Below are 12,023 nucleotides of genomic sequence, written 5' to 3'. Positions count from 1 at the left end.
TACACACATACACACCCTCCTATATAAATTGTCATATAGTCCACAGTTCTGTCCATTGAGAGGATGTGACATTAAAGAGACCTCAAAAGCAAAGATGATGTCCATCACTGGATCTTAGCTTTGAAATACCAATTTTTACTGTTAGATCACAGACCCTCTAGCTGCCTCTCTCCCTCCAGAAACCAGGCCATGCCCCCCTCCTGTCTCTCTCTCCCCACTCCCTCCTTCCCTACCTTCTCTCCCACAGAGTTAAAAAACTGTATTGTAACCTTGCAGTCCATCCTCTTCAAAGATGCAAGAGAAATTTATAGTCCTACCCAGTACTTGGCTCCTGTAGATTGTGTCACACTAAATCATGCAGTGTGCCAGGCTCTGAAAACATAAAAGTCAGATAGCCCCTTTGTTCAGGGGACTTCTCTGATTTCTCTCTCTTTCTCTCTTTCTCTCTCTCCCTTTTCCCTCCCTTTCCTTCATGTCATGTTGTCCATGACAGCTGTCTTGTCTTCTCTTTTCCCTTATCCTTTCTAATGCTCTCTTACCCCAAGAATCAACCACAGTCCCCATGTTTACAAGTCTATCTCCTAATAAAGTTCATTCCTGAAGGGTAAATGATCTAAGTTTCCTTTCCTGCTGTTGTATGTGTTTCTATAGTTTATAATTTCTGTTCTATTTACTTTCTATTTCTGTGATACAAACACTGACCAAAACTAACTAGAGAAGGGTAGGGTTTATTTGACTTAGAGATCACAGTCCATCATCAAGGGATGCCAAGGCAGGAGCTCAGGGCAGGAACCCAGAGCTCAGACCACAGAGGAATGCTGCTAACTGGTTTGCCCCCCTGGCCTGTACTCAGCCTGCTTTCTTATACAATACAGGTCCACCTGCCCAGGGGTGGCACCACCCACATCTCTCCCACATCACTCAACAATCAAGAAAATGCCCCACAGACATGGCCACAGGCCAATCCAATGGAGGCAATTCTTTAGTTGAAGTTCCCTCTACCCAGATGTGTCAAGTTGACAACTGAAGTTATCCAGCACAATATCTACTTAATGAAACCAAGAATTCTTTTTTTTAAAAAATTTTTGTAATGTTATTTTTATTTTATGTGTATGAGTGTTATGCCTGCATGTAAGTGTACCTGTGTCATGCAATGCCCATGGAGGACAGAAGAGGCTGTTGGATACCCTGGAACTGGAATTACAGACAGTTGTTACCTGCCATATAGGTGCTGGGATTCAAACCTGGGTCTTCTGCAATAACAATCAGTGTTCTTAACTGCTGAGCCATCTCTCCAGCCCCCAAACCAAGAATTCTTAGAGAAATGGCAGATTTCAGTACTGGTACAGGAAATGTTTGAAATATCTACTATCAGAAATAAAAAATAATGTGCCTGAAGATTGAGAAGTATTTATAAAAATGACACGGAGAAAAAAAAGAGGGGAAAAAAGGGAAAAAAAACACACACACACTCAGAAGTCAGCTTCTACAGTTTAATCAGGGATTTAAAAATGGATCAGCTACCCGATGACTTTGTAGACATACACAGGCGCCAAGGATCCAAGTGCAACCGATTATGACTAGTAATAATCAGATACATACAGATCAGAGATGCACGCACCGACATCTCAGTGTTAGTAGCAAAAATAATGAGTCTTTCTGCAAGGAAAAATATATTCTAAAATGAAATGGAGATCTTTTTTAAAGGTTAAAAAACTCATTCAATTTTATGTCTTACAGGGCTTATACTGAGTTCAATATTGTATAACTTTATTAACAACTGTGAACCTAGAAACTTGCACCCACTTGTGAAAGAGATGTACTCTTGCTCTGGAGTGTGTTACTGAATATGTTAAATCTGTAGTGAAATGCTTCTTCTAACCATGTAGTTATTAAAAATTTTTTTTAAATGGATCAGTTTGTTAGTCACAGATCATAACCCCCTGAATAACAGAGCAAACCAAGAGTTCATACAGACCTAAGAAAACAAGTGACTTTAAAGTTTGATGAGAAAACAGACATTTGCATAGTTTTATAGCAGCTCTCCACAAAATACTAACTTCATGGAGAAAAGAGGAAATTTACAGTGGAGAAATCCACAATAGACACTGCATTGATCAAATGATCAAAGTGGGTTCCATCAATCCAGTGGGATAGTTAATATACAATAAAATAAAACTCACAGGGCTTCTGTGAAGGTTCAGGGGAAGTGGAACTTGAAGCTAATTAAGAAGAAGCATGGGACAGAGCCCAACCAAGGGCTGGTCTATAAAGCAGTTACCCTGTGTTGAAAATATATTCCAATCACGAAAGCAGAAAGAAGACGGACAAGTGTTTCTAAACAGAGTGAAACCAAGATGAAGCATGAACAGGAACTGGGTTGGGGTCCTTCAGGACAGTAGGGATGATTGGAAAATTTTGAATGGCATTTGAGGACCATGAACAGAGACACAACAATGCCAGTTTCCTGACTTAGATGGTTGCTTTCTGGTGATAAATGTGAATGTCCTTGTTGGGAAATATACATTAGAGTGTTTGAAGCTTACTTTTTTGTTGCTGTAATTTAAAACACTGGCCAAATAAACTTACAGAAGCTAGAGTTTATTTAGTTTATGGTTCCAGAGGGATTAGAGTCCATCATGGTGGTGAGGCATGGCAGCAGAAGGTGGCTGGAGCAGAAAGCAGAATGCTCACATCTTCAAGCTGGCACAGGAAACAGAGTGAGATGGAAATCTGAACCTACCCCCTAGTGATGTGCTTCCTCCAGCAAGGCCACACCTCCTAAAATCTCCCAAAACAGCACCACCAACCAGGGACAAAATGTTGAAATATTTGGAACCTGTGGGGGACAATTCTTATTCAAACCACCACAAAGGACTGATGAACATCATGTCAGCTGAATCTCATGAGGTGGGGAAAGCTCTCCGTGCTGTCTTTATACCTTTCTGTAATTTTGTGATTGTTAAAGGAATTTCAAAAAGTTATTACAGCAGAATCTGGCCCCTGGAATATACGGTATATTCATAATATGTGTGTGTGTGTGTGTGTGTGTGTGTGTGTGAGAGAGAGAGAGAGAGAGAGAGAGAGAGAGAGAGAGAGAGAGAGACTTTAGAATTGGTTTACTTAGATCCAAACAAAGAGAAATATTTCACATAGTACCAAGGTTTGCTCTATCTTATAAAATGATTTTTTTTTTTTTAAAAAAAAGATGCATCAGTGCTGGGCGTTGTGGCACATGCCTTTTAATCCCAGTATACACCTTTAATCCCAGCACTTGGGAGGCAGAGTCAGGCAAATGTCGGTGAGATTATGGCCATCCTGGTCCACATAGCGAGTTCCAGGCCAGTTGGGGTTACAAGGAGACCCAGTCTCAAAAACCCAAAACAAAACAAAAAGATGCATCAGTCACTTTCTTTCCTGCAGAAGCAGGAAGAACATTGCCTACACTCTCTAGAAACACAAATACATGTTCTTTATTAAAAGTTTTAATGACCATTCATTAGCTCAATTCTCAGCCAATGAAACTCATCATTTACTTCTATACATGCTGTTGTCGTGGAGTAACCAGGTTAAAAAAAAGTCTATCACCTTGGCTCATGTGGCTTTAGTAAGCAAGCCTAAGAAACTACTCTCTGGGATTCCACTGAATTTACTCCTTGACGCCCACGTTCGCATCTTCTTAAAGCCTGTCTTGAAAGTAGCCGTCTGGTACCATAGATCTTCTCTGGGTACTTTTCATCCTTCAGTTCTTTACTTTCATGACCAGGAGAAAAGATTTAAAAAAATTTTTTTGTTCCACTATATCCCCACATCTAAAAAACACTGTTCCCTTCCAGGTAGGATGCTTGATGGTCATACTGACCCTGATCCACAAGGCTTAGCAGAGTTCTGCTCTGAAGTAGTGTCAGGCATAATAGGTTCTATTTTATTTTATTTTATTTTTTTCAACTAGGAGCTTTCTGTCCATGGTTTGGTCCTCATCCTGCTGCTCTGGCTCAGAGGACACCGTCTTGCATTGCATTCAAAGGACATTTCTTTCATGTCAGGGTAATTAAGCTCCTTTTTACAGGCTGCTCCACCGACGATGTGGCCGCCCTGAAATCCTGTCTTCTATTGCACAGAATACTACACAATGCTCTCGGGGATATGAGTGTGCTCGCCTTCTAATTTCGAATGCCGTGCATTCTCCTTCCTCTTTGTCTTTGCATCTGAGTATAACCGCGTGATGTAGCTCATGCAACGCTTAGAGTGGGAGGCTGAAAGAAAAATGCATTAAAGATGAGTATTTATTTTTGAACAACATTGCACCCACTTATCTAAAACACTTTGGAAGCCATGTTTTAGGTTCAGGTGTTTATATTTTATAAAATCTAACCTAAAATTCTCTGATATAGGTAAATGGTCTGGATGAATTGTTTTACCTTAAGTTTTTAAAAGTTTTGCTACATATACAATATGCCAACCAGCCTGAAATAAAATATATAGGCATTTCTTTTATATTTTCTTTTATATATGTGTGGCAGAGAACAACACATTACCTTCAACAGAATCACATACTCAAACTAACAGGACTTATAGGAAAAACGGGTTTGAGGACAGACCTCTCAAAGCCCATGCAACTATATATAGAGCTGGCGATGGCTGCAGATGCTTATCTTCTAAATGTAAAAAACAATACAGCTGCAATACTGGATTCCAGGCACTGAGGCAGGGAGGATTGTCATGGCTGAGTCTGATTGTTAACTTAATTGGACTGAAAAGCACCTAGATTAGTAAAGCATAGTTCTGGGTGTGTCTGTGAAAGCATTTCCAAAGAGGATAAGCTAAGAAGGGCAGACTCACCCTGAGTGTGATAGGCCAGAGTCCCAGGTAGAATAAAGGGAGGAAGGAGGAGGATACCAGTGAACAAATGGATGCTCTCTTTCTCTGCTTCCTGGCTGCTGTAATGTGAACGGCTCTGTTCCACCACACCCTCCCCATGACAGTGAACTGAGACTTTGGAAACTGTGAGCTGAAACAAATCCTTCTGCCCTTGATAAATATCAGGTATTTATCACAATGACAGAAAAAAACCCCTGACTAACACAAGGATGGAAATAGAGATCTGAATCCAGGAGAAAATTCACCTCCCTATGACTACATGAGCTCCTGAATATTCCTCTCTGTGCAGGGGATCGATCCTGAGGCCAGGTATCCACTAAATATTCTTCAAATTGAACAACAGAGGCTATGCTTGCTCAGCACATGGCACAAGGACTTTTCTTTTCCTGCATCATGTCAGCTCACTTTCAAATGGAGAGGTAGGGAAAGCCCCTTGTGCTGTCTTTACAACTTTCTATAATTTTGTGATTGTTATAACTTACAATTTTGAAGTTCTCACTGTTTTATCTGTCCTTGCCTGGGAAAATCAGGATGGGAATCAATCCAACTTACACAGGATACTGATAGCATTCACCTGTGTCTTACAACCCAACAGACTGTAGGCAGCATCCCCACACTTCCTGCCCTTGCTCATTCTTCACACGGTCAGCTCACCGTGTCTCCATTTCATGAAGAATAAAACAATCAAACAAAAAGGCAGAAGTGATATAAAAGATCAGCTTCCTACAAGAAAATCTCAATCATACCAATAGAATCAAGCAGTTAAGATCACTGTGTTTCTTGTATCTCCTGGTAGGCAGAATAAATTAATTGGCAGGGGGGACATACATTGGCCAGAAGGTATAAAGTTCTCACTTTGCTGTTGACATAGCTTCTGCCTACTAGATTCAAACTCACATGCATTCCCCCACATCCACATTCTCTCCTTCCTGTCTGTAATCATTCCCTCCTGGTCTGGTTGTTTTGCTTGTTTATTTGTTTTGTCAGTTTGACACCACCTGGGAAGAAGGAAGCTTAACTGAGGAATTCTCTCTATGGGATTGGCCTTTGGTCATGTCTATGAGGAATTATCTTTCTTACTTTCTTTCTTTCCTTTTTTACAATTTTAAAAATTTTATTTTATGTGTATGAGTGTTTTACCTGCATGTATGTAAGTGTACCCATGTTGTACAATGCCTATGGAGGCCAGAGGAGGGCTTCAAATTCCTCGGACCTGCACTTACAGATACACCTGCCATGTGTGTATGCTGGGAATTGAATCTGGGTCCTCTGCAAGAGTAGCCAGTGCTCTTAACCACTGAGCCATTTCTCCAGCTGAAGTGTGAGGCATTTTCTTAATTGCTAATTGATGTAGGAGGGCCCAGCTCACTGTGGGTGGTGACACCCATGGGTAGGTGGGCCTGGGCTGTATTAAAAAAACCAACCAGAACAAGCCAGGGGGCAAGTCAGTAAGCTGTGTTCTTCCATGGTCTCTGCTTCAGTTCCTGCTAGAGCTCCTGCCCTGCCTTCCCTCAGTGATGGACTGTGACAGGGAAGTGCAGGTGAAACTCTTTTCTCCCCATGTTGGCTTCATTCAGTGTTTTATCACAGCAACAGAAAGCAAAGTATAACATCCCCCACCTCCTAATTTTGCTTGAAGAATTGCACTGAAGCTATCCAAAAGACCCAAAATATTTCTTCTAGAATTGAATAATCTTTGTATTCAATTATTCAATGCAGATTTATCAATCATTTCATCTGTGCCAGACCCCTCTTTGAGGATATAGAATAAATCAAATTATCCACCACCTGAAAGAACATTTCAGAAACTGAATTTAAAACACCCTAAACCACTGGATGGTGTGGAAGGAGCTTTATTGATGGGTATCATGTAGTATGCTCTGGAGTCTAGGAGCCCATCCAGTACCCCTGAGTGTCACAGGAAAGTCAGTGGCTGGCTTCCCAGAGTAAAGGACTGGCCACCTGCATGAAGTTAACTCCTGATTAGTTTTTAAGATAAGCTTGAAAAAATACTTTATTTTTATTTTATGTGCATGAGTGTTCTATCTGTATGTATGTAAGTGTACCACATACATGCAATACCCACAGAGGCCAGGAAAGGGCATAGGGTCTCTGGAACTGGAATTATGGATAGTTGTAAGTCTCCATGTAGGTGTTGGGAACTGAACCCAGGTCCTCTGCAAGAATGGCAAGTGCTCTTAACTGCTGAGCCATCATCTCTCTAGCCCCTAAGATAAACTTAATTTCCATAAGTCAAACTAAAATATTAAATTTTGATTCTACCCCTCACCCCTTTCTTTAAACTTCATTTTTCAAATCTTGTCACACAATTGACTTACTTTTGCTGTTTTTCTCTTGGGAGGATGTTTCATCATTAGTTGACCTTGATCTGTAACCTTCTAGAGTGTGTTCTAAAATTTCATTTTCTGTAAGGAAAGAAAATTAAGTTACAAATGTCTGGTGTTGCAGACATCATTGATATGTGGATAGGAAAGTATGAACAAGATGTTAGCATGGGGACTACACAATAGCTGAACCATCATGCCCTCCTGCACCCCATCTCCTCAGGTGCTCAGTTGTCTGTCTTACAGTGCTTTTAGGCTCTCTGAGGACTCTGTGTACGGCTCTGTAAGAGCTGTGGAAGTCTAAAGACACTGCAATGGGAGCAAGCACCGTCCTTCAAGGAGGAACAGTGGCAACAGTCCTGAAGGAACAATGGTGAATCACTGGCAGGAGCTTTTGAAATAATACAATGCTGTTTGCCTGGTGTTCAGTGAAAGAGTCAGACCCTGTCTCTAGGCCCATTGATTCATTTATTTTATGGTCAAATCCTTTCAATTAATTGTTTTAGTTAGCATACAGAATACTGGGTTTTCCATACATATATGCCATTGTGATCTTCTCATGTTTGTGCTCTACCATCACACCACCATCAGCCCCTCGCAGCCCTTCTCCCCTCCCACTGGCACCCCTCTTCTGCTTTCAACATGTGCTGCTGATCTTCCCTCACTAGCCTCTCTTGTTTACCTCTTCTGGGTCTATCATAATGAGGACGTTAGTTCATCTGACTATCTAGACGCACTCATATTAAACTAGCATAAGTGATGCTTTTAAGTCAGTTGTTAAAAAATGAAACATTTTGCCTTGGTACAAAAAATTTTCTGCCACTGTAGGTGTTGGGCCATATCTGACCAGATGAGCAGTGTTGAGCAGCACCGTAACACAAGTCACACAAGTCATTTAAGATATTCTGGTAGCCACATTCAGAATGGAAAAAGAAGAAGAAATTAATTTAGCAATTATTTTAGTACACCCAAAGGATCATCATTAGGTATATTATGCCTGAATTTGAATGTGCATGTCCTAGTTTGTTTCTCCATTGCTGTGACAAAACACTCTGACCAATACCAACTTGGGGAGGAAAGGGTTTATTTAGCTTACATATCCTGGGTCACAGTTTATCTGGGAGCCCAAAGTAGAAACTCAGGACAGAAACCTGGAGGCAGGAGCTGGAGCACAGGCCATGGAGGAATGCTGCTTACTGGCTTGCTCCCCTGGGCCCTGCTTAGCCTTTCTTATGCAACATAGGCTCACCTGCCCAGGGGTGGTACCACCCACAGAAGGCTGGGCCCTCCTACATCACTCAATAATCAAGAAGATGACCCACAGACATGGCCACAGGCCAGTCCAATGAAGGAAATTCCCCAATTGAGCTCCCTCAGCCCAGGTGTGTCAAAATGACACTAAAGCTATCCAGCACAGTGCACATGTACAGACTGGTTCTTTAAAATCAAGTTAGTATTTTCTCCTTATAGCACATTTTTCTAGGGACTCATGACATATCAGGAACTCAGTGGTCATCTTATAACTGCTGTTGGATAGCAAAGGGTTAGATAATCAGTCAGAATTAAAGAGGGGATTTTTTTTGTTTAATTAGTTAAAATTTATTTTGATTTGCATACAATGTATTGTGATCATAGTCCCCCATTAGCTTTTCTTTCTTTTTTCTAAAAAGGATTTATTTATTTTTATTTTATGTGTATGAATGAATGTTTTGTCTCCATATATGTAAGTGCACCACATGTGTACAATACCTGTGGAGGCCAGAAGAGGGCATAGAATACCCTCTAGAAATGGAGTTACAGATGGTTGTTAGCTGCCATGTGGGTGCTGGGAAGTGAACCTGAGTCCTCTGCTGGAGCAGCCAGTGCTCTTAACTACTGAGCCATCTCTCCAGCCCTGTTATCTTTTCTTTCCCCTGAGCACTTCTGTTGACTTTTGTCTTTTCCCCAACTAGTCCCTCTCCTTCTCTTATCTTTTTTCCACATGCAGATCTTATACAGGTGGTCACAGCTGAATCATGTGTGTTCATGATTCCAACAACTGGGTTATGTCTAGGAGACAGCATTTGATGGAACACCTCCCCATCCTCCAGCTTTTAGTCTTTCAATACCCATGAAAAGGGGATTTCATCTACACGTTATGGGATGAATTTATGGAATTACTTTCAATAACTTCTAAGGTCCTGTCTAGCTCTGATGTGTTAAGTTTATATATTTTAATAGGCATCTTCCATACTCACTAGTTTTAAATTTTTCACTTACTTATTACTATTATTATCTTGTTTTGTTTTTTTAAAAAAATATTTGTCTATATTTAATGTGTATGTGTGTATGTGTCTGTGCACATCAGTACTGATACTCACCGAAGCCAGAGGTGTTGGATTTCCTAGAGCTGGAATTAGAGGTAAGCCACCTAACATGGGTGCTGGGAATCAAACTCAGGTCCTCTGAAAGAGCAGTAAATGCTCTTAAGCATGGCACCATCTCTCTACCTCTTTATTTTGGTTTTCAATGGTAACTTTTTCATTAGAATGTAAAGGAGGAATGAGTAGCATATTATGCATGAGTGAGACTGAGTCCATTCTTACAAAGCAGTAATAGCACCCGAACTATTATAGTTTACCGTTGTCCCTAAGTTCCCCAAGAGCAGGGATCTCCTGTCCTGTAGACTGATGTGGCCCCAGTGCCTGGCACACAGTGGGCACTCAGTGAATGTTTATTTTATTGAATGAATGGATGAATTAGCTCTGAATTTTGTGAATAAAAGCATTTATAATTCAGCACCAATTCCCAGAGCTACTTTAGTTTCTGTTGGTCCTATACTTTTATAAAAAGATTTCTTTTAAGTGTGTGTGTGTGTGTGTGTGTGTGTGTGTGTGTGTACGGTGTCCAAGGAAGTCAGAAGATGGAGTCAGATCCTGGAGCTGTAGTTACAGGTAGTACAGGTAGTTGTGAACTGCCCAACATGCATTCTGAGAACCAAACTCCAGTGTCTGTGAAAGCAGTACACTCTCTTAACCACTAAGCCATCTCTCCAGCCCCTGGTCCTATATATTTTGAGCATAGTCTCTGGAGACTCATAGTCCCTGTTTACTAGAAAACAACTGATTTTTGTTTGTTTGTTTGTTTGTTGATCCCCTGTAGCCGCAGCTGGCACGGAACTTGCCATATAGACTAGTCTGGCCTCACCTGCCTCTGCCTCCTGAGTCCTGGTATTAAGTGTATGAGACACCATGCCTGGCTGACTGTTTTGTTTTTTTTTTTTATTGTTGCGTGATACCCCTTCTGGTCAGTTTATGCAACAGCTAAGCTTTGATTGGCAGCAGTCATGTTTTTGGTCCAGTCAGTTGCTGGACTCTTCTAACCTCCTCCAGGTTCTCTGTCCACTCACCCCTTTTCCATATCACATGTGCTTTCCGCAGCTTCATTATGAAGAGCTGGACGATGATGAAGAGGATGAAAATGAGGAAGGACACGAGCATGAGCAGCAGGATACCACTCTTCCTCAGCGCCAGCCCTGTATACTGAGCACTTGTTTCTGGAAGAACAAGAGGACTTTAAGCGGTTTGGGTTTTGTGAGTTTTGTTTCACAGTTTTGACCATTATAGCATGTGATGGTTGGTTTTAGTTGTCAGCTTGACAACAAGGTAGAATCACCTGGGAAGTGTGTCTCAGGCTCAGTGAGGGATTGTGTAGATCAGGTTGTCTGGTGTGCCTGTCTATGGGGGACTGTCTTGATTATGTCAAGTAATGTGGGAAGACCAGGCCCACTGTGGGCAGCACCATTCCCTGGGTTTGGGCCCTGGACTAGGTAAGAGTAAAGAAAGTGAGCTGAGTAGAATTCATGCGTTCATCCTCTCTGCCCTTGACTGTGATGTGACTAGCTGTTTAAAGTTTCTGCCTGGACTTCCTTGCAGTGGTGGACTGTAACCTGGACTTGTGAGCCAAATAAACCCTCTCTCCCATAACGTTGCTCTTGTCAGGGTATTTTATCACAGCAACAGGAGATGAAACTAGGACAAGGAATGTATACCACACGTCCTCAGTGCAGCATGGGCCAAATTGATAGCTGAGATCAAGTGATGGGGCCAAGTTTACTTTAAGATTGAGGACGTAGGGTCCAGTTTTTGGAAAACAAGCAAGCAAGCATAGGAACAAAGCAATCTTGTGGACTTGAAAAGTTGTTCTTCGAAAAAGTGAGAAAACACATGGGACTATTGACTTAACTTACAGTCTGGGAATTGAAAGTAGCTTCCAGGAATGCTAGTTTAGCAAAATGTAGTTAGGTAGTAAAGGTTAAGGAGTCTGGAAAACTGGCCAAGTAAAACAAAACTGGCCAAGTAAAACAAAACCACGGTTCAGTGTGGTTCTGTGTAAAGAGCATGTGCTGGATAGCTTTAGTGTCAACTTGACACACCTGGGTTGAGGGAGCCTCAATCGGGGAATTGCCTCTATTGGACTGGCCTGTGGCCATGTCTGAAGGGCATCTTCTTGATGAGTGATGTGGGAGGGCCCAGCCCACTGTGGGTGGTGCCACCCTTGGGCAGGTGGGCCTGTGTTGCATAAGAAAGCAGGCTGAGCAGGGGTCAGGGGAGCAAGCCAGTAAGCAGTGTTCCTCCATGGCCTGTGCTCCAGCTCCTGCCTCCAGGTTCCTGCCCTGAGTTCCTACCTTGGGCTCCCTGATGAACTGCATGCGACCTGGGAGATGTAAGACAAATAAACCCTTTCCTCCCCAAGTTGGTATTGGTCAGAGTGTTTTGTCACAGCAATGAAGAATCAAACCATGACAGAGCATTAGGA

At 41.8% G+C, this 12,023-nt stretch overlaps 1 protein-coding gene across 2 annotated transcripts in view; it reads right to left on the bottom strand.

Annotated features, from left to right (window-relative positions):
* Positions 1–3,337: 3,337 nt before the first annotated feature.
* The window catches only part of Crtam (cytotoxic and regulatory T cell molecule), a 39,587-nt gene continuing 30,901 nt past the window's right edge, over positions 3,338–12,023 (bottom strand). Inside the window, exons 8-10 of one of the 2 annotated variants that reach the window (XM_008826026.1) lie at positions 10,615–10,754; positions 7,221–7,307; positions 3,338–4,256 (exon numbers count right to left, since the gene is read on the bottom strand). In XM_008826026.1, coding sequence (XP_008824248.1) covers positions 4,126–4,256; positions 7,221–7,307; positions 10,615–10,754 — 358 coding nt within the window. In that variant the 3' untranslated portion in view covers positions 3,338–4,125. Of the gene's footprint in view, positions 4,257–7,220; positions 7,308–10,614; positions 10,762–12,023 lie in introns of both variants that reach the window. The other variant, XM_008826025.1, reaches the window with a different exon arrangement.

The sequence above is a fragment of the Nannospalax galili genome, unplaced genomic scaffold, assembly GCF_000622305.1.
Source record: "Nannospalax galili isolate Female #2095 unplaced genomic scaffold, S.galili_v1.0 scaffold229, whole genome shotgun sequence".
Taxonomy (NCBI): Eukaryota; Metazoa; Chordata; class Mammalia; order Rodentia; family Spalacidae; genus Nannospalax; species Nannospalax galili.
This window is presented reverse-complemented; position numbering and strand designations above follow the sequence as displayed.